At 44.4% G+C, this 21,790-nt stretch overlaps 1 protein-coding gene across 1 annotated transcript in view; it reads right to left on the bottom strand.

Moving 5' to 3' along the window:
• Nucleotides 1–21,790, bottom strand: part of LOC148475085 (protein mono-ADP-ribosyltransferase PARP14-like) — a 114,452-nt gene that overhangs the window by 30,429 nt on the left and 62,233 nt on the right. The window contains exons 12-13 of the mRNA XM_088457744.1: nucleotides 19,278–19,454; nucleotides 3,780–3,989 (exon numbers count right to left, since the gene is read on the bottom strand). Of these exons, the coding sequence (XP_088313870.1) occupies nucleotides 3,780–3,989; nucleotides 19,278–19,454 (387 nt within the window). The remainder of the gene's footprint in view (nucleotides 1–3,779; nucleotides 3,990–19,277; nucleotides 19,455–21,790) is intronic.

Raw genomic sequence — 21,790 nt, 5'->3', positions numbered from 1 at the left:
TAGGCTGCATTTAGGGTTAGAATTAGGCTGCAGTTAGGGTTATATTTGGGGTTAGGCTGCAATTAGGGTTATAGTTGGAGTTAGGGTTAGTCTGCAGTGAGGGTTAGAGTTGGGGTTAGGCTGCAGTTAGGGTTAGAGTTGGGGTTAGGCTGCAGTTAGGGTTAGAATTAGGCTGCAATTAGGGTTATAGTTGGGGTTAGGCTGCATTTAGGGTTAGAATTAGGCTGCAGTTAGGGTTATAGTTGCGGTTAGGCTGCAGTTAGGGTTAGAATTAGGCTGCAGTTAGGGTTAGGCTGCAGTTAGGATTAGAGTTAGGGTTGGAGTTAGGCTGCAGTTAGGGTTATAGTTGGGGTTAGGCTGCAGTTAGGGTTATAGTTGGGGTTAGGCTGCAGTTAGGGTTATAGTTGGGGTTAGGCTGAAGTTCAGGTTATAGTTAGGGTTAGGTTGCAATTAGGATTAAGGTGCCCATACACGGTACGATTTTTTTACCCGATATATACAGTTTCAACAGGTTGTACAAACCAATCGTATGAAACTAGGTGTTTTTTGTGTGTTCTGCAACCCCGATGCGCGTCCCCGCCGTCCTCTAGTTGGATCGCAGATCAGATGGTTTTGCAGATAGATCTACAATCTTTTGAGTACAATGTGATACACTTCTATGCATCTTATCCTATGATCGTAACGATCAATCGTACACCATTTGGCCACATCGTATGAAGAATTTCAAGGGCAATCGTACAACACATATTACCAACTTTGAATCGCACCGTGTATGGGGGCCTTTAGTGTTCGAGTTAGGCTGCAGTTAGAGTTAAGATGGCCACACATCTAAAGATTATCTGTCCAACCAGCCAACTAGTTGATTGGTTGGAATGAAAATCTGGTAACGTATGGGAGTAACTGATGATCAGCAATTTGCTCCTATATGCCAGAAAACAGATGAAAATGGCGTCAGACAAGTTTGTTAAATGTTTGATCTAAACAATTTGTTCAAACAACAGTTTTTATCCATTTTCCGGTGTTTGGGAGCAAATTGCTGATTGTCATTTGCTTTCATACGTTACCAGATTTTCATTCCAACCAATCAACTAGTTGGTTGGTTGGACAGATAATCTTTAGATTTGTGGCCAGCTTCAGGCTGCAGTGAGGGTTAGAGTTGGAGTTAGGCTGCAGTTAGGGTTAGGCTTCAGTGAGGGTTATAGTTGGGGTTAGGCTGCAGTTAGGATTAGAGTTGGAGATAGGCTGCAGTTAGGATTAGGCTGCAGTGAGGGTTAGAGTTGGGGTTAGGCTGCAGTTAGGGTTATAGTTGGGGTTAGACTGCAGTCAGGGTTAGAATTAGGCTGCAGTGAGGATTAGAGTTGGAGTTAGGCTGCAGTGCGGGTTAGAGTTGGGGTTAGGCTGCAGTTAAGGCTAGGCTGCAGTGAGGATTAGAGTTGGGGTTAGGCTGCAGTGAGGGTTAGAGTTGGGGTTAGGCTGCAGTGAGGATTAGAATTGGGGTTAGGCTGCAGTGAGGATTAGAATTGGGGTTAGGCTGCAGTGAGGGTTAGAGTTGGGGTTAGGCTGCAGTCAGGGTTAGAATTAGGCTGCAGTGAGGATTAGAGTTGGAGTTAGGCTGCAGTGAGGGTTAGAGTTGGGGTTAGGCTGCAGTTAGGGTTAGGCTGCAGTTAGGGTTATAGTTGGGGTTAGACTGCAGTCAGGGTTAGAATTAGGCTGCAGTGAGGATTAGAGTTAGGGTTAGGCTGCAGTGAGGATTAGAGTTGGAGTTAGGCTGCAGTGAGGGTTAGAGTTGGGGTTAGGCTGCAGTTAGGGTTAGGCTGCAGTGAGGGTTATAGTTGGGGTTAGGTTGTGGTCAGGGTCAGGCTGCAGTTAGGGTTAGAATTAGGCTGCAGTGAGGATTAGAGTTGGAGTTAGGCTGCAGTGAGGGTTAGAGTTGGGGTTAGGCTGCAGTTAGGGTTAGGCTGCAGTGAGGGTTAGAGTTGGGGTTAGGCTGCAGTTAGGGTTATAGTTGGAGTTAGACTGCAGTCAGGGTTAGAATTAGGCTGCAGTGAGGATTAGAGTTGGAGTTAGGCTGCAGTGAGGATTAGAGTTGGGGTTAGGCTGCAGTGAGGATTAGAATTGGGGTTAGGCTGCAGTGAGGGTTAGAGTTAGGGTTAGGCTTCAGTGAGGGTTAGAGTTGGGGTTAGGCTGCAGTTAGGGTTACAGTTGGGGTTAGCCTGTGGTCAGGGTCAGGCTGCAGTGAGGGTTAGAGTTGGGGTTAGGCTGCAGTTAGGGTTATAGTTGGGGTTAGACTGCAGTCAGGGTTAGAATTAGGCTGCAGTGAGGATTAGAGTTGGGGTTAGGCTGCAGTGAGTATTAGAGTTGGGGTTAGGCTGCAGTGAGGATTAGAATTGGGGTTAGGCTGCAGTTAGGGTTAGGCTGCAGTGAGGGTTAGAGTTAGGGTTAGGCTGCAGTGAGGGTTAGAGTTGGGGTTAGGCTGCAGTGAGGATTAGAATTGGGGTTAGGCTGCAGTTAGGGTTAGAGTTTGGGTTAGGCTGCAGTGAGGGTTACAGTTGGGGTTATGCTGTGGTCAGGGTCAGGCTGCAGTTAGGGTTAGAATTAGGCTGCAGTGAGGATTAGAGTTGGAGTTAGGCTGCAGTGAGGGTTAGAGTTGGGGTTAGGCTGCAGTTAGGGTTAGGCTGCAGTGAGGGTTAGAGTTGGGGTTAGGCTGCAGTTAGGGTTAGGCTGCAGTGAGGGTTAGAGTTGGGGTTAGACTGCAGTGAGGGTTATAGTTGGGGTTAGGTTGTGGTCAGGGTCAGGCTGCAGTTAGGGTTAGAATTAGGCTGCAGTGAGGATTAGAGTTAGAGTTGGGGTTAGGCTGCAGTGAGGGTTAGAGTTGGGGTTAGGCCGCAGTGAGGGTTATAGTTGGGGTTAGGTTGTGGTCAGGGTCAGGCTGCAGTTAGGGTTAGAATTAGGCTGCAGTGAGGATTAGAGTTAGAGTTGGGGTTAGGTTGCAGTGAGGGTTAGAGTTGGGGTTAGGCCGCAGTGAGGGTTATAGTTGGGGTTAGGTTGTGGTCAGGGTCAGGCTGCAGTTAGAGTTATGGTGCGTACACACGGTACGATTTTAATGAACGATAACAATAGATCGTTAATATCATTAATTTTTATGCTGCCAATGCTGAGTGCAAGAGATCCGTCAAACACAGGCATCCCAACTGTGTCTGCACACCTAGCTAGAGCAAGTAAGTGGCGGTACACACCCATGACACTCCCAGCAGACGCAGCCGCTCCGTGCGTCTAAATACTACTTCGCCTCCCAGAAATGCCTATTACCCTTAAGCCTACGTTTGCAGAAGATGGGACAGGGATGCAGCTACTTGCTACTGTGGATGCAATGCCCGCACCATGTTCCCGGAGACTTCTCTACTGCACATGCGCCATTTTCCCAGTGATTTCTGCAGAACCGTCCGAAACAGGACTCCAGAAGGGTAAGCATAATAATATGGTTGCAGGTGTGCAGTGCGCCCTGCACCCATTATAGATACGCTAATGCGTAGGAATCAACCCCATTATATGCATTCTTCTCTTCTTTAGCAAATCATATGCGTTATTTACCAGCAACATAATATGCAGAGGTCGCGCAATGTGTCCGTCCGGGAACCTGCAGCTGGACGATGCGCAGGAGCCATGGCACTAAATAAAATGATCTGGTCTCTTGCTATATTTTCCATCCAACATACAGTATTTCCCAGTGGTCCTTTTTTATTCTGATAGCCAGACACGGAGGAAAGGAGAGTACTCACATGAGGCTATTTTGGAAAAAAATGACTTTTGCTTGGGCAGGTCGATTCCTTCCTTCTTCTTCATAATGGTATAAAAGTCATTTAACATTTGCTGCTGGAATATAACCACTTTCACCGTCTGAATACAACGCGCTGACTTGTTTTTGGCCAAGTCCGCCACAGCCTCTAACATGATATCAGCCACTGCGGAGGAGGAGACACCGGCCAGGCCTGAAACACCAACAGGAATATTATGGGATGAATTGCTGCAATCCTTTATCTCTATGTTACAGGAAAAGATTGATGTGGTGACAGTAATATAGTTATAGGATAGCATAGACTTAAAGCCACGTCAGTTACAGAGAAACATGTGAGACATTCGAGAGGATAAAGGGGAGCAGAGAGGACAGTGAGACGGTACTGATGGCAGTAACACAGCAGAGAGGACAGTGAGATGGTACTGATGACAGTAAGACAGCTGAGAGGACAGTGAGATGATACTGATGACAGTAACACAGCAGAGAGGACAATGAGACAATAGAGAGGACAGTAACACAGCAGAGAGGATAGTGAAATAGAGAGGACAGTGAGAAGGTACTGATGACAGTAACAGCAGAGAGGGCATTGAGACAGCAGATAGGACTGAGATGGTACTGATGACAGTAACACAGCAGAGAGGCCAGTAAGACAGCTGAGAGGACAGTGAGATGGTACTGATGACAGTAACACAACAGAGAGCATAGTGAGATGGTACTGATGACAGTAACACAGCAGAGAGGGCAGTGAGATGGTACTGATGACAGTAACACAGCAGAGAGCACAGTGAGATGGTACTGATGACAGTAACACAGCTGAGAGGACAGTGAGATGGTACTGATGACAGTAAAACAGCTGTGAGGACAGTGAGATGGTACTGATGACAGTAAAACAGCTGAGAGGACAGTGAGATGGTACTGATGACAGTAACACAGCAGAGAGGACAGTGAGATGGTACTGATGACAGTAACACAGCAGAGAGGACAGTGAGATGGTACTGATGACAGTAAAACAGCTGAGAGGACAGTGAGATGGTACTGATGACAGTAAAACAGCTGAGAGAACAGTGAGATGGTACTGATGACAGTAACACAGCAGAGAGGACAGTGAGATGGTACTGATGACAGTAAAACAGCTGAGAGGACAGTGAGATGGTACTAATGACAGCAACATAGCAGAGAGGACAGTGAGATGGTACTGATGACAGTAAAACAGCTGTGAGGACAGTGAGATGGTACTGATGACAGTAAAACAGCTGAGAGGACAGTGAGATGGTACTGATGACAGTAACACAGCAGAGAGGACAGTGAGATGGTACTGATGACAGTAACACAGCTGAGAGGACAGTGAGATGGTACTAATGACAGCAACATAGCAGAGAGGACAGTGAGATGGTACTGATGACAGTAACACAGCAGAGAGGACAGTGAGATGGTACTGATGACAGTAAAACAGCTGAGAGGACAGTGAGATGGTACTGATGACAGTAACACAGCTGAGAGGACAGTGAGATGGTACTGATGACAGTAACACAGCAGAGAGCACAGTGAGATGGTACTGATGACAGTAAAACAGCTGAGAGGACAGTGAGATGGTACTGATGACAGTAACACAGCTGAGAGGACAGTGAGATGGTACTGATGACAGTAATACAGCTGTGAGGACAGTGAGATGGTACTGATGACAGTAAAACAGCTGAGAGGACAGTGAGATGGTACTGATGACAGTAACACAGCAGAGAGGACAGTGAGATGGTACTGATGACAGTAACACAGCAGAGAGGACAGTGAGATGGTACTGATGACAGTAAAACAGCTGAGAGGACAGTGAGATGGTACTGATGACAGTAAAACAGCTGAGAGAACAGTGAGATGGTACTGATGACAGTAAAACAGCTGAGAGGACAGTGAGATGGTACTGATGACAGTAACACAGCAGAGAGGACAGTGAGATGGTACTGATGACAGTAAAACAGCTGAGAGGACAGTGAGATGGTACTAATGACAGCAACATAGCAGAGAGGACAGTGAGATGATACTGATGACAGTAACACAGCAGCGAGGACAGTGAGATGGTACTGATGACAGTAAGACAGCTGAGAGGACAGTGAGATGATACTGATGACAGTAACACAGCAGAGAGGACAGCGAGATAGCAGAGAGGACAATGAGACAATAGAGAGGACAGTAACACAGCAGAGAGGATAGTGAAATAGAGAGGAGAGTGAGAAGGTACGGATGACAGTAACAGTAGAGAGGCAGTGAGATGGTACTGATGACAGTAACAGCAGAGAGGGCATTGAGACAGCAGATAGGACTGAGATGGTACTGATGACAGTAACACAGCAGAGAGGACAGTGAGATGGTACTGATGACAGTAAGACAGCTGAGAGGACAGTGAGATGGTACTGATGACAGTAACACAGCAGAGAGCACAGTGAAATGGTACTGATGACAGTAAAACAGCTGAGAGGACAGTGAGATGGTACTGATGACAGTAACACAGCAGAGAGGACAGTGAGATGGTACTGATGACAGTAAAACAGCTGAGAGGACAGTGAGATGGTACTGATGACAGTAAAACAGCTGTGAGGACAGTGAGATGGTACTGATGACAATAAAACAGCTGAGAGGACAGTGAGATGGTACTGATGACAGTAACACAGCAGAGAGGACAGTGAGATGGTACTGATGACAGTAAAACAGCTGAGAGGACAGTGAGATGGTACTGATGACAGTAAAACAGCTGAGAGGACAGTGAGATGGTACTGATGACAGTAACACAGCAGAGAGGACAGTGAGATGGTACTGATGACAGTAAAACAGCTGAGAGGACAGTGAGATGGTACTGATGACAGCAACATAGCAGAGAGGACAGTGAGATGATACTGATGACAGTAACAGCAGCGAGGACAGTGAGATGGTACTGACAGTAACACAGCATAGAGGACAGTGAGATGGTACTGATGACAGTAAGACAGCTGAGAGGACAGTGAGATGATACTGATGACAGTAACACAGCAGAGAGGACAGCGAGATAGCAGAGAGGACAATGAGACAATAGAGAGGACAGTAACACAGCAGAGAGGATAGTGAAATAGAGAGGACAGTGAGAAGGTACGGATGACAGTAACAGTAGAGAGGCAGTGAGATGGTACTGATGACAGTAACAGCAGAGAGGGCATTGAGACAGCAGATAGGACTGAGATGGTACTGATGACAGTAACACAGCAGAGAGGACAGCGAGATGGTACTGATGACAGTAGCACAGCAGAGAGGACAGTGAGATGGTACTGATGACAGTAACACAGCAGAGAGCACCGTGAGATGGTACTGATGACAGTAACACAGCAGAGAGGGCAGTGAGATGGTACTGATGACAGTAACACAGCAGAGAGCACAGTGAGATGGTACTGATGACAGTAAAACAGCTGAGAGGACAGTGAGATGGTACTGATGACAGTAACACAGCATAGAGGACAGTGAGATGGTACTGATGACAGTAAAACAGCTGAGAGGACACTGAGATGGTACTGATGACAGTAAAACAGCTGAGAGGACAGTGAGATGGTACTGATGACAGTAAAACAGCTGAGAGGACAGTGAGATGGTACTGATGACAGTAAAACAGCTGAGAGGACAGTGAGATGGTACTGATGACAGTAAAACAGCTGAGAGGACAGTGAGATGGTACTGATGACAATAAAACAGCTGAGAGGACAGTGAGATGGTACTGATGACAGTAAAACAGCTGAGAGGACAGTGAGATGGTACTGATGACAGAAAAACAGCTGAGAGGACAGTGAGATGGTACTGATGACAGTAACACAGCAGAGAGGACAGTGAGATGGTACTGATGACAGTAAAACAGCTGAGAGGACAGTGAGATGGTACTGATGACAGTAAAACAGCTGAGAGGACAGTGAGATGGTACTGATGACAGTAACACAACAGAGAGCATAGTGAGATGGTACTGATGACAGTAACACAGCAGAGAGGGCAGTGAGATGGTACTGATGACAGTAACACAGCAGAGAGCACAGTGAGATGGTACTGATGACAGTAACACAGCTGAGAGGACAGTGAGATGGTACTGATGACAGTAAAACAGCTGTGAGGACAGTGAGATGGTACTGATGACAGTAAAACAGCTGAGAGGACAGTGAGATGGTACTGATGACAGTAACACAGCAGAGAGGACAGTGAGATGGTACTGATGACAGTAACACAGCAGAGAGGACAGTGAGATGGTACTGATGACAGTAAAACAGCTGAGAGGACAGTGAGATGGTACTGATGACAGTAAAACAGCTGAGAGAACAGTGAGATGGTACTGATGACAGTAACACAGCAGAGAGGACAGTGAGATGGTACTGATGACAGTAAAACAGCTGAGAGGACAGTGAGATGGTACTGATGACAGTAAAACAGCTGAGAGGACAGTGAGATGGTACTGATGACAGTAACACAGCAGAGAGGACAGTGAGATGGTACTGATGACAGTAAAACAGCTGAGAGGACAGTGAGATGGTACTAATGACAGCAACACAGCAGAGAGGACAGTGAGATGGTACTGATGACAGTAACACAGCAGAGAGCACAGTGAGATGGTACTGATGACAGTAACACAGCAGAGAGCACAGTGAGATGGTACTGATGACAGTAAAACAGCTGAGAGGACAGTGAGATGGTACTGATGACAGTAACACAGCTGAGAGGACAGTGAGATGGTACTGATGACAGTAAAACAGCTGTGAGGACAGTGAGATGGTACTGATGACAGTAAAACAGCTGAGAGGACAGTGAGATGGTACTGATGACAGTAACACAGCAGAGAGGACAGTGAGATGGTACTGATGACAGTAACACAGCAGAGAGGACAGTGAGATGGTACTGATGACAGTAAAACAGCTGAGAGGACAGTGAGATGGTACTGATGACAGTAAAACAGCTGAGAGAACAGTGAGATGGTACTGATGACAGTAAAACAGCTGAGAGGACAGTGAGATGGTACTGATGACAGTAACACAGCAGAGAGGACAGTGAGATGGTACTGATGACAGTAAAACAGCTGAGAGGACAGTGAGATGGTACTAATGACAGCAACATAGCAGAGAGGACAGTGAGATGATACTGATGACAGTAACACAGCAGCGAGGACAGTGAGATGGTACTGATGACAGTAAGACAGCTGAGAGGACAGTGAGATGATACTGATGACAGTAACACAGCAGAGAGGACAGCGAGATAGCAGAGAGGACAATGAGACAATAGAGAGGACAGTAACACAGCAGAGAGGATAGTGAAATAGAGAGGAGAGTGAGAAGGTACGGATGACAGTAACAGTAGAGAGGCAGTGAGATGGTACTGATGACAGTAACAGCAGAGAGGGCATTGAGACAGCAGATAGGACTGAGATGGTACTGATGACAGTAACACAGCAGAGAGGACAGTGAGATGGTACTGATGACAGTAAGACAGCTGAGAGGACAGTGAGATGGTACTGATGACAGTAACACAGCAGAGAGCACAGTGAGATGGTACTGATGACAGTAAAACAGCTGAGAGGACAGTGAGATGGTACTGATGACAGTAACACAGCAGAGAGGACAGTGAGATGGTACTGATGACAGTAAAACAGCTGAGAGGACAGTGAGATGGTACTGATGACAGTAAAACAGCTGTGAGGACAGTGAGATGGTACTGATGACAATAAAACAGCTGAGAGGACAGTGAGATGGTACTGATGACAGTAACACAGCAGAGAGGACAGTGAGATGGTACTGATGACAGTAAGACAGCTGAGAGGACAGTGAGATGGTACTGATGATAGTAACACAGCAGAGAGCACAGTGAGATGGTACTGATGACAGTAAAACAGCTGAGAGGACAGTGAGATGGTACTGATGACAGTAACACAGCAGAGAGGACAGTGAGATGGTACTGATGACAGTAAAACAGCTGAGAGGACAGTGAGATGGTACTGATGACAGTAAAACAGCTGTGAGGACAGTGAGATGGTACTGATGACAATAAAACAGCTGAGAGGACAGTGAGATGGTACTGATGACAGTAACACAGCAGAGAGGACAGTGAGATGGTACTGATGACAGTAAAACAGCTGAGAGGACAGTGAGATGGTACTGATGACAGTAAAACAGCTGAGAGGACAGTGAGATGGTACTGATGACAGTAACACAGCAGAGAGGACAGTGAGATGGTACTGATGACAGTAAAACAGCTGAGAGGACAGTGAGATGGTACTGATGACAGCAACATAGCAGAGAGGACAGTGAGATGATACTGATGACAGTAACAGCAGCGAGGACAGTGAGATGGTACTGACAGTAACACAGCATAGAGGACAGTGAGATGGTACTGATGACAGTAAGACAGCTGAGAGGACAGTGAGATGATACTGATGACAGTAACACAGCAGAGAGGACAGCGAGATAGCAGAGAGGACAATGAGACAACAGAGAGGACAGTAACACAGCAGAGAGGATAGTGAAATAGAGAGGACAGTGAGAAGGTACGGATGACAGTAACAGTAGAGAGGCAGTGAGATGGTACTGATGACAGTAACAGCAGAGAGGGCATTGAGACAGCAGATAGGACTGAGATGGTACTGATGACAGTAACACAGCAGAGAGGACAGCGAGATGGTACTGATGACAGTAGCACAGCAGAGAGGACAGTGAGATGGTACTGATGACAGTAACACAGCAGAGAGCACCGTGAGATGGTACTGATGACAGTAACACAGCAGAGAGGGCAGTGAGATGGTACTGATGACAGTAACACAGCAGAGAGCACAGTGAGATGGTACTGATGACAGTAACACAGCTGAGAGGTCAGTGAGATGGTACTGATGACAGTAACACAGCAGAGAGCATAGCGAGATGGTACTGATGACAGTAACACAGCAGAGAGGACAGCGAGATGGTACTGATGACAGTAGCACAGCAGAGAGGACAGCGAGATGGTACTGATGACAGTAACACAGCAGAGAGCACAGTGAGATGGTACTGATGACAGTAAAACAGCTGTGAGGACAGTGAGATGGTACTGATGACAGTAAAACAGCTGAGAGGACAGTGAGATGGTACTGATGACAGTAACACAGCATAGAGGACAGTGAGATGGTACTGATGACAGTAAAACAGCTGAGAGGACAGTGAGATGGTACTGATGACAGTAAAACAGGTGAGAGGACAGTGAGATGGTACTGATGACAGTAAAACAGCTGAGAGGACAGTGAGATGGTACTGATGACAGTAAAACAGCTGAGAGGACAGTGAGATGGTACTGATGACAGTAAAACAGCTGAGAGGACAGTGAGATGGTACTGATGACAATAAAACAGCTGAGAGGACAGTGAGATGGTACTGATGACAGTAAAACAGCTGAGAGGACAGTGAGATGGTACTGATGACAGTAAAACAGCTGAGAGGACAGTGAGATGGTACTGATGACAGTAACACAGCAGAGAGGACAGTGAGATGGTACTGATGACAGTAAAACAGCTGAGAGGACAGTGAGATGGTACTGATGACAGTAAAACAGCTGAGAGGACAGTGAGATGGTACTGATGACAATAAAACAGCTGAGAGGACAGTGAGATGGTACTGATGACAGTAACACAGCAGAGAGGACAGTGAGATGGTACTGATGACAGTAACACAGCAGAGAGGACAGTGAGATGGTACTGATGACAGTAACACAGCAGAGAGGACAGTGAGATGGTACTGATGACAGTAAAACAGCTGAGAGGATAGTGAGATGGTACTGATGACAGTAACACAGCAGAGAGGACAGTGAGATGGTACTGATGACAGTAACACAGCAGAGAGGACAGTGAGATGGTACTGATGACAGTAACACAGCAGAGAGGACAGTGAGATGGTACTGATGACAGCAACATAGCAGAGAGGACAGTGAGATGGTACTGATGACAGTAACACAGCAGAGAGGACAGCGAGATAGCAGAGAGGACAGTGAGACAATAGAGAGGACAGTAACACAGCAGAGAGGATAGTGAAATAGTAGAGAGGACAGTGACATGGTATTGAGAACTGTAATGGTGCGTACAGATGGTACGATAAAAATGCATGATATGAATGATAACGATATATATTTTTTGCAACCTTCCAACCCACCAACGACCTGCGAAGCATGGGCACGTATGGACGATAATGATATCGTTCATCGGCCGTGCATGCAGGCCAACCTGGACAATTTCGTCCATGTTACATAGGGATGATCCCAGGTCACTGTGGTGTGCTAGATGATCGATATTGATCACCCAGCACACTGGGAAGGTGCTGGGAGATCGTTCAGCGATATCGTTATCGCTGACGATCGTTCTGTGTGTATGCACCATAAAACAGCAGAGAGGACAGTGAGATAGTACTGATAGTAATACAGCAGAGAGGACAGTGAAATAGTACTGATAGTAATACAGCAGAGAGAACAGTGAGATAGTACTGATAGTAATACAGCAGAGAGGACAGTGAGATAGTACTGATAGTAATACAGCAGAGAGGACAGTGAGATAGTACTGATAGTAATACAGCAGAGAGGACAGTGAAATAGTACTGATAGTAACACAGCAGAGAGGACAGTGAAATAGTACTGATAGTAATACAGCAGAGAGGACAGTGAGATGGTACTGATAGTAATACAGCAGAGAGAACAGTGAGATAGTACTGATAGTAATACAGCAGAGAGAACAGTGAGACGGTACTGATAGTAATACAGCAGAGAGAACAGTGAGATGGTACTGATAGTAATACAGCAGAGAGGACAGTGAGATGGTACTGATAGTAATACAGCAGAGAGAACAGTGAGATGGTACTGATAGTAATACAGCAGAGAGAACAGTGAGATGGTACTGATAGTAATACAGCAGAGAGAACAGTGAGATGGTACTGATAGTAATACAGCAGAGAGAACAGTGAGATGGTACTGATAGTAATACAGCAGAGAGGACAGTGAGATAGTACTGATAGTAATACAGCAGAGAGGACAGTGAGATAGTACTGATAGTAATACAGCAGAGAGAACAGGGAGATAGTACTTATAGTAATACAGCAGAGTGGACAGTGAGATAGTACTGATAGTAATACAGCAGAGAGGACAGTGAGACAGTACTTATAGTAATACAGCAGAGAGAACAGTGAGATGGTACTGATAGTAATACAGGAGAGAGAACAGTGAGATAGTACTGATAGTAATACAGCAGAGAGGACAGTGAGATGGTACTGATAGTAATACAGCAGAGAGGACAGTGATATGGTACTGATAGTAATACAGCAGAGAGAACAGTGAGATGGTACTTATAGTAATACAGCAGAGAGAACAGTGAGATAGTACTGATAGTAATACAGCAGAGAGGACAGTGAGATGGTACTGATAGTAATACAGCAGAGAGGACAGTGAGATGGTACTGATAGTAATACAGCAGAGAGAACAGTGAGATGGTACTGATAGTAATACAGCAGAGAGGACAGTGAGATGGTACTGATAGTAATACAGGAGAGAGAACAGTGAGATAGTACTGATAGTAATACAGCAGAGAGGACAGTGAGATGGTACTGATAGTAATACAGCAGAGAGGACAGTGAGATGGTACTGATAGTACTACAGGAGAGAGAACAGTGAGATAGTACTGATAGTAATACAGCAGAGAGGACAGTGAGATGGTACTGATAGTAATACAGCAGAGAGGACAGTGAGATAGTACTGATAGTAATACAGCAGAGAGGACAGTGAGACGGTACTGATAGTAATACAGCAGAGAGGACAGTGAGATGGTACTGATAGTAATACAGCAGAGAGAACAGTGAGATAGTACTTATAGTAATACAGCAGAGAGAACAGTGAGATAGTACTGATAGTAATACAGCAGAGAGAACAGTGAGATAGTACTGATAGTAATACAGCAGAGAGGACAGTGAGACAGTACTTATAGTAATACAGCAGAGAGGACAGTGAGATAGTACTGATAGTAATACAGCAGAGAGGACAGTGAGATAGTACTGATAGTAATACAGCAGAGAGGACAGTGAGATGGTACTGATAGTAATACAGCAGAGAGAACAGTGAGACGGTACTGATAGTAATACAGCAGAGAGAACAGTGAGATGGTACTGATAGTAATACAGCAGAGAGGACAGTGAGATAGTACTGATAGTAATACAGCAGAGAGGACAGTGAGATAGTACTGATAGTAATACAGCAGAGAGAACAGTGAGATAGTACTGATAGTAATACAGCAGAGAGGACAGTGAGACGGTACTGATAGTAATACAGCAGAGAGGACAGTGAGATAGTACTGATAGTAATACAGCAGAGAGAACAGTGAGATAGTACTGATAGTAATACAGCAGAGAGAACAGTGAGATGGTACTGATAGTAATACAGCAGAGAGGACAGTGAGACGGTACTGATAGTAATACAGCAGAGAGGACAGTGAGATAGTACTGATAGTAATACAGCAGAGAGGACAGTGAGACGGTACTGATAGTAATACAGCAGAGAGGACAGTGAGATGGTACTGATAGTAATACAGCAGAGAGGACAGTGAGATGGTACTGATAGTAATACAGGAGAGAGAACAGTGAGATGGTACTGATAGTAATACAGCAGAGAGAACAGTGAGATAGTACTTATAGTAATACAGCAGAGAGGACAGTGAGATAGTACTGATAGTAATACAGCAGAGAGGACAGTGAGATGGTACTGATAGTAATACAGCAGAGAGGACAGTGAGATGGTACTGATAGTAATACAGCAGAGAGGACAGTGAGATGGTACTGATAGTAATACAGCAGAGAGAACAGTGAGATAGTACTGATAGTAATACAGCAGAGAGAACAGTGAGATAGTACTTATAGTAATACAGCAGAGAGGACAGTGAGATAGTACTGATAGTAATACAGCAGAGAGGACAGTGAGATGGTACTGATAGTAATACAGCAGAGAGGACAGTGAGATGGTACTGATAGTAATACAGCAGAGAGAACAGTGAGATAGTACTGATAGTAATACAGCAGAGAGAACAGTGAGATAGTACTTATAGTAATACAGCAGAGAGAACAGTGAGATAGTACTTATAGTAATACAGCAGAGAGAACAGTGAGATAGTACTGATAGTAATACAGCAGAGAGAACAGTGAGATAGTACTGATAGTAATACAGCAGAGAGGACAGTGAGATAGTACTGATAGTAATACAGCAGAGAGAACAGTGAGATGGTACTGATAGTAATACAGCAGAGAGGACAGTGAGATGGTACTGATAGTAATACAGCAGAGAGGACAGTGAGATGGTACTGATAGTAATACAGCAGAGAGAACAGTGAGATAGTACTGATAGTAATACAGCAGAGAGAACAGTGAGATAGTACTGATAGTAATACAGCAGGGAGGACAGTGAGATAGTACTGATAGTAATACAGCAGAGAGAACAGTGAGATAGTACTGATAGTAATACAGCAGAGAGGACAGTGAGATAGTACTGATAGTAATACAGCAGAGAGAACAGTGAAATAGTACTGATAGTAATACAGCAGAGAGAACAGTGAGATGGTACTGATAGTAATACAGCAGAGAGGACAGTGAGATGGTACTGATAGTAATACAGCAGAGAGGACAGTGAGATGGTACTGATAGTAATACAGCAGAGAGAACAGTGAGATAGTACTGATAGTAATACAGCAGAGAGAACAGTGAGATAGTACTGATAGTAATACAGCAGAGAGAACAGTGAGATAGTACTGATAGTAAAACAGCAGAGAGAACAGTGAGATGGTACTGATAGTAATACAGCAGAGAGAACAGTGAGATGGTACTGATAGTAATACAGCAGAGAGGACAGTGAGATAGTACTGATAGTAATACAGCAGAGAGGACAGTGAGATGGTACTGATAGTAATACAGCAGAGAGGACAGTGAGATGGTACTGATAGTAATACAGCAGAGAGGACAGTGAGATAGTACTGATAGTAATACAGCAGAGAGGACAGTGAGATGGTACTGATAGTAATACAGCAGAGAGAACAGTGAGATAGTACTGATAGTAATACAGCAGAGAGAACAGTGAGATGGTACTGATAGTAATACAGCAGAGAGAACAGTGAGATGGTACTGATAGTAATACAGCAGAGAGGACAGTGAGACGGTACTGATAGTAATACAGCAGAGAGAACAGTGAGACGGTACTGATAGTAATACAGCAGAGAGAACAGTGAGACAGTACTGATAGTAATACAGCAGAGAGAACAGTGAGACGGTACTGATAGTAATACAGCAGAGAGGACAGTGAGATAGTACTGATAGTAATACAGCAGAGAGGACAGTGAGATAGTACTGATAGTAATACAGCAGAGAGAACAGTGAGATAGTACTGATAGTAATACAGCAGAGAGGACAGTGAGACAGTACTGATAGTAATACAGCAGAGAGGACAGTGAGACGGTACTGATAGTAATACAGCAGAGAGGACAGTGAGACGGTACTGATAGTAATACAGCAGAGAGGACAGTGAGACGGTACTGATAGTAATACAGCAGAGAGGACAGTGAGACGGTACTGATAGTAATACAGCAGAGAGGACAGTGAGACGGTACTGATAGTAATACAGCAGAGAGGACAGTGAGACGGTACTGATAGTAATACAGCAGAGAGAACAGTGAGATGGTACTGATAGTAATACAGCAGAGAGGACAGTGAGACGGTACTGATAGTAATACAGCAGAGAGGACAGTGAGACGGTACTGATAGTAATACAGCAGAGAGGACAGTGAGACGGTACTGATAGTAATACAGCAGAGAGGACAGGGAGACGGTACTGATAGTAATACAGCAGAGAGGACAGTGAGACGGTACTGATAGTAATACAGCAGAGAGGACAGTGAGACGGTACTGATAGTAATACAGCAGAGAGGAGAGTGAGACGGTACTGATAGTAATACAGCAGAGAGGACAGTGAGACGGTACTGATAGTAATACAGCAGAGAGGACAGTGAGACGGTACTGATAGTAATACAGCAGAGAGGACAGTGAGATGGTACTGATAGTAATACAGCAGAGAGAACAGTGAGACGGTACTGATAGTAATACAGCAGAGAGAACAGTGAGATGGTACTGATAGTAATACAGCAGAGAGGACAGTGAGATGGTACTGATAGTAATACAGCAGAGAGGACAGTGAGATGGTACTGATAGTAATACAGCAGAGAGGACAGTGAGATAGTACTGATAGTAATAATACAGCAGAGAGAACAGTGAGATAGTACTGATAGTAATACAGCAGAGAGAACAGTGAGATAGTACTGATAGTAATACAGCAGAGAGAACAGTGAGATAGTACTTATAGTAATACAGCAGAGTGGACAGTGAGATAGTACTGATAGTAATACAGCAGAGAGGACAGTGAGACAGTACTTATAGTAATACAGCAGAGAGGACAGTGAGATGGTACTGATAGTAATACAGCAAAGAGGACAGTGAGATGGTACTGATAGTAATACAGCAGAGTGGACAGTGAGATAGTACTGATAGTAATACAGCAAAGAGGACAGTGAGATGGTACTGATAGTAATACAGCAGAGTGGACAGTGAGATAGTACTGATAGTAATACAGCAGAGAGGACAGTGAGATAGTACTGATAGTAATACAGCAGAGTGGACAGTGAGATAGTACTGATAGTAATACAGCAGAGAGAACAGTGAGATAGTACTGATAGTAATACAGCAGAGAGAACAGTGAGATAGTACTGATAGTAATACAGCAGAGAGGACAGTGAGATAGTACTGATAGTAATACAGCAAAGAGGACAGTGAGATGGTACTGATAGTAATACAGCAGAGAGAACAGTGAGATGGTACTGATAGTAATACAGCAAAGAGGACAGTGAGATGGTACTGATAGTAATACAGCAGAGAGGACAGTGAGATAGTACTGATAGTAATACAGCAGAGAGAACAGTGAGATAGTACTGATAGTAATACAGCAGAGAGAACAGTGAGATAGTACTGATAGTAATACAGCAGAGAGGACAGTGAGATAGTACTGATAGTAATACAGCAGAGAGGACAGTGAGATGGTACTGATAGTAATACAGCAGAGAGGACAGTGAGATAGTACTGATAGTAATACAGCAGAGAGAACAGTGAGATAGTACTGATAGTAATACAGCAGAGAGAACAGTGAGATAGTACTGATAGTAATACAGCAGAGAGAACAGTGAGATAGTACTGATAGTAATACAGCAGAGAGAACAGTGAGATAGTACTGATAGTAATACAGCAGAGAGGACAGTGAGATAGTACTGATAGTAATACAGCAGAGAGAACAGTGAGATAGTACTGATAGTAATACAGCAGAGAGGACAGTGAGATAGTACTGATAGTAATACAGCAGAGAGAACAGTGAGATAGTACTGATAGTAATACAGCAGAGAGGACAGTGAGATAGTACTGATAGTAATACAGCAGAGAGAACAGTGAGATAGTACTGATAGTAATACAGCAGAGAGAACAGTGAGATAGTACTGATAGTAATACAGCAGAGAGGACAGTGAGATAGTACTGATAGTAATAATACAGCAGAGAGGACAGTGAGATGGTACTGATAGTAATACAGCAGAGAGAACAGTGAGATGGTACTGATAGTAATACAGCAGAGAGGACAGTGAGATAGTACTGATAGTAATACAGCAGAGAGGACAGTGAGATAGTACTGATAGTAATACAGCAGAGAGAACAGTGAGATAGTACTGATAGAAATACAGCAGAGTGGACAGTGAGATAGTACTGATAGTAATACAGCAGAGAGGACAGTGAGATGGTACTGATAGTAATACAGCAGAGAGAACAGTGAGATGGTACTGATAGTAATACAGCAGAGAGAACAGTGAGATAGTACTGATAGTAATACAGCAGAGAGAACAGTGAGATGGTACTGATAGTAATACAGCAGAGAGGACAGTGAGATGGTACTGATAGTAATACAGCAGAGAGGACAGTGAGATGGTACTGATAGTAAAACAGCAGAGAGGACAGTGAGATGGTACTGATAGTAATACAGCAGAGAGAACAGTGAGATAGTACTGATAGTAATACAGCAGAGAGAACAGTGAGATAGTACTGATAGTAATACAGCAGAGAGGACAGTGAGACGGTACTGAGTACATTGAGATGGTCCTAAGGACAGTGAGACAGTAGAGAGGACAGTAAGAAAGTAGAGAGGATAATGGGATGGTACTGAGGACAGTAAGACAGCAGAGAGGACAGTAAGACAGCAGAGAAGATAGTGAGATGGTACTGAGGACAGCGAGACATCAGAGAGGATAGTGAGATGGTACTGAGGACAGCGAGACATCAGAGAGGATAGTGAGATGGTACTGAGGACAGTAAGACAGCAGAGAGAACAGTAAGACATCATAGAATATAATGAGACAATAGAGAGGACATCAGACCTGTTCCTATGGCCGGGAAAGCAACGGACGAGGCCTGCAGTCTAACACACTCATTGAGAGCTTCATTAACAAATTCTTTGATGCCTTCATTTGAATTCCTGCCAACAACATGAAGGATCTGCTTGCAGAGGAGATTTCCATTCTTGGTAGCAATATGAGACGTTTTAGCCTGAGATCCTGTGGTAAAATAAAAATCCCACAATCTGACAAAAAACAATTTGTATAAATGGAAACGGGCATCAACTGTCAATTTATATCGGCGTACATAATCTATCTGCTGGAGTAAGGGGACCCGGAAGCCCTTCACTTTACAAGATGGTTTATATAGAACATACTGGACTGTATTTATGCCATGCATCCGATGTGCAAGAGATATCTTCCTTTCTTTCGGTGTATCTAGTTGGTCTCCCATACACACATCTAGGTGCCGCCGCTCTCAGGAGACACCTCTGAAAGCTACAAGTGAGCAAGGAAGAACTGGAATTTTTGTGCTTACCTATATTGTTTTCTCCCATTCCCCATCATAAGAATGAGGAGCCACTTACTGCTTGGTTTCATACTTGTGGTCGGAACCTCCATGCCCCATTAACGTAAGCTCTACCGGAGCCTGCGGACTAACAACCTCTAATGGGAGACCTAATAGTATCTGCACCCGATAAACTTGACTGAATATAATGTCTAACCCCCACCGCAAAAAAAACAAAAAAACATAAGGAATTGAGCCAACAGAAGAAGCAGCTGGCAACTCCTGCTCTATATATACTGTGTGCAAGTATGTATAATATATATATATATATATATATATATATATATTTTTTTTTATACATACACACACCTATACACAGTACTGTCTAAAAGTTTTAGGCAGGTGTGGAAAAAATGCTGCAAAGTAAGAAAGCTTTAGAAAATAGAAGTGTGAATAGTTTATTTTTACCATTTAACAAAATGCAAAGTGACAGAGCAGGCGAGAATCTAAATCAAAACAATATTTGGTGTGACCACTCTTTGCCTTCAAAACAGCACCCAGCGATTCCAGGGTGGGAGCTAAGGAACAGTTGAATCGAAATACCCGGCAACACAGAGGACTTCAGAGCCGGCAGATGGTGATATACAGTACAGTGCCAGTTGTCTCTTTAACCTAAATGTATGTACAACTTATGTTGCTTATTAAATGTGTTGTAAACAGTGGTTCACTATTGTGCCCAAAACTTACAAATGGGTCTCATTTTGAAGCAAATCTGTCTCTCAATAAGCGCAAAATAAGAATTTGAATAAATGACTGTAAAAGTCATTTGAGAACACTAAAAAGAAGAACGTCAGTCACTGGTTAATCAATGTGTTTGGCTTATGTGGTGGAGGCTTGAGTTACCTAGAAACAGACCATAAATTGTTGCTCAATGTATCTGCATAAATAGATGCAAAAGGAGAGGGCGTGCAACGGGCATGTATATAAATACGCGACTCGCTTCAGTTTTTTCTTCAGTTGACCCCCTGTTTTTTCACATCTTTATTGTGAATAATAAAATTAATTATAATCTTTCAGCCCATTTTTTTATTATGAAAGATGCACATTTCATGGTGAATGTTTTTATGGAATTTTTATACTGATAATATAGAGCACTAGATTTCCTTCTCATTCGGTTCCCTGAGAAATCAGCCTAGCGGCACAAAGCGCTCGACGCTCAATCATGTCCTAGTGACCCCCTAGACAAGTGGTTGGGGAACAGGGGTAAATTACTGGGGGTAATGGACGGATAGCTGGGCATGCATATGAATCATTCTATAATATATATTTCCTGGGGGTAATGGACGGATAGCTGGGCATGCATATGAATCATTCTATAATATATAATGCATGCCCGGCTGTGCCGCAGGGAGGCTCTAAGCCAGACGCCCGCTGAGATGCTATTACCAGCGGGCGCCCGGCTCCTTCCCTGCAGCGCCGCGTTAGCCGGAGGCTGGAGTTTTCTACTGAACTCCAGCTTCCGGCTCTCTCCATTCGCACTATGGGAGAGACGTCGTTACGTCTCTCCCATAGTTCCGAGGAGCAGCCGGGCGGACAGGACGGCGGCGGATGCAGGAGCGGGGATTAAGGTAACTGTTTTTTTTGTACAAGCGGCACTACTACAGGGGCATTATATGGGGGCACTACTACAGGGGCATTATATGGGGGCACTACTACAGGGGCATTATATGGGGCACTGCTACAGGGGCACTATATGGGGACACTACTACATGGGCATTATATGGGGGCACTACTACAGGGACATAACTATGGGGGCACTACTACAGGGGTATAACTATGGTGGCACTACTACAGGGGCATTATATGGGGGCACTACTACAGTGGGAATTATATGGGGGCACTACTACAGGGGCATAACTATGGGGGCACTACTACAGGGGTATTATATGGGGCCACTACTATATGATTCCCTTCCTTTCAAATCAAGGGGGTAACGTTGACGTATCTAAATATATTTTCGGGTAAAAGGTAAAAAAGTTCCCTGACC

This window comes from Taudactylus pleione, unplaced genomic scaffold (genome assembly GCF_031769625.1).
Source record: "Taudactylus pleione unplaced genomic scaffold, aTauple2 ptg000781l, whole genome shotgun sequence".
In the NCBI taxonomy this organism is placed as follows: domain Eukaryota; kingdom Metazoa; phylum Chordata; class Amphibia; order Anura; family Myobatrachidae; genus Taudactylus; species Taudactylus pleione.
The sequence above is the reverse complement of the archived record's forward strand: the minus strand, read 5'-3'. Positions and strand labels throughout refer to the sequence as shown.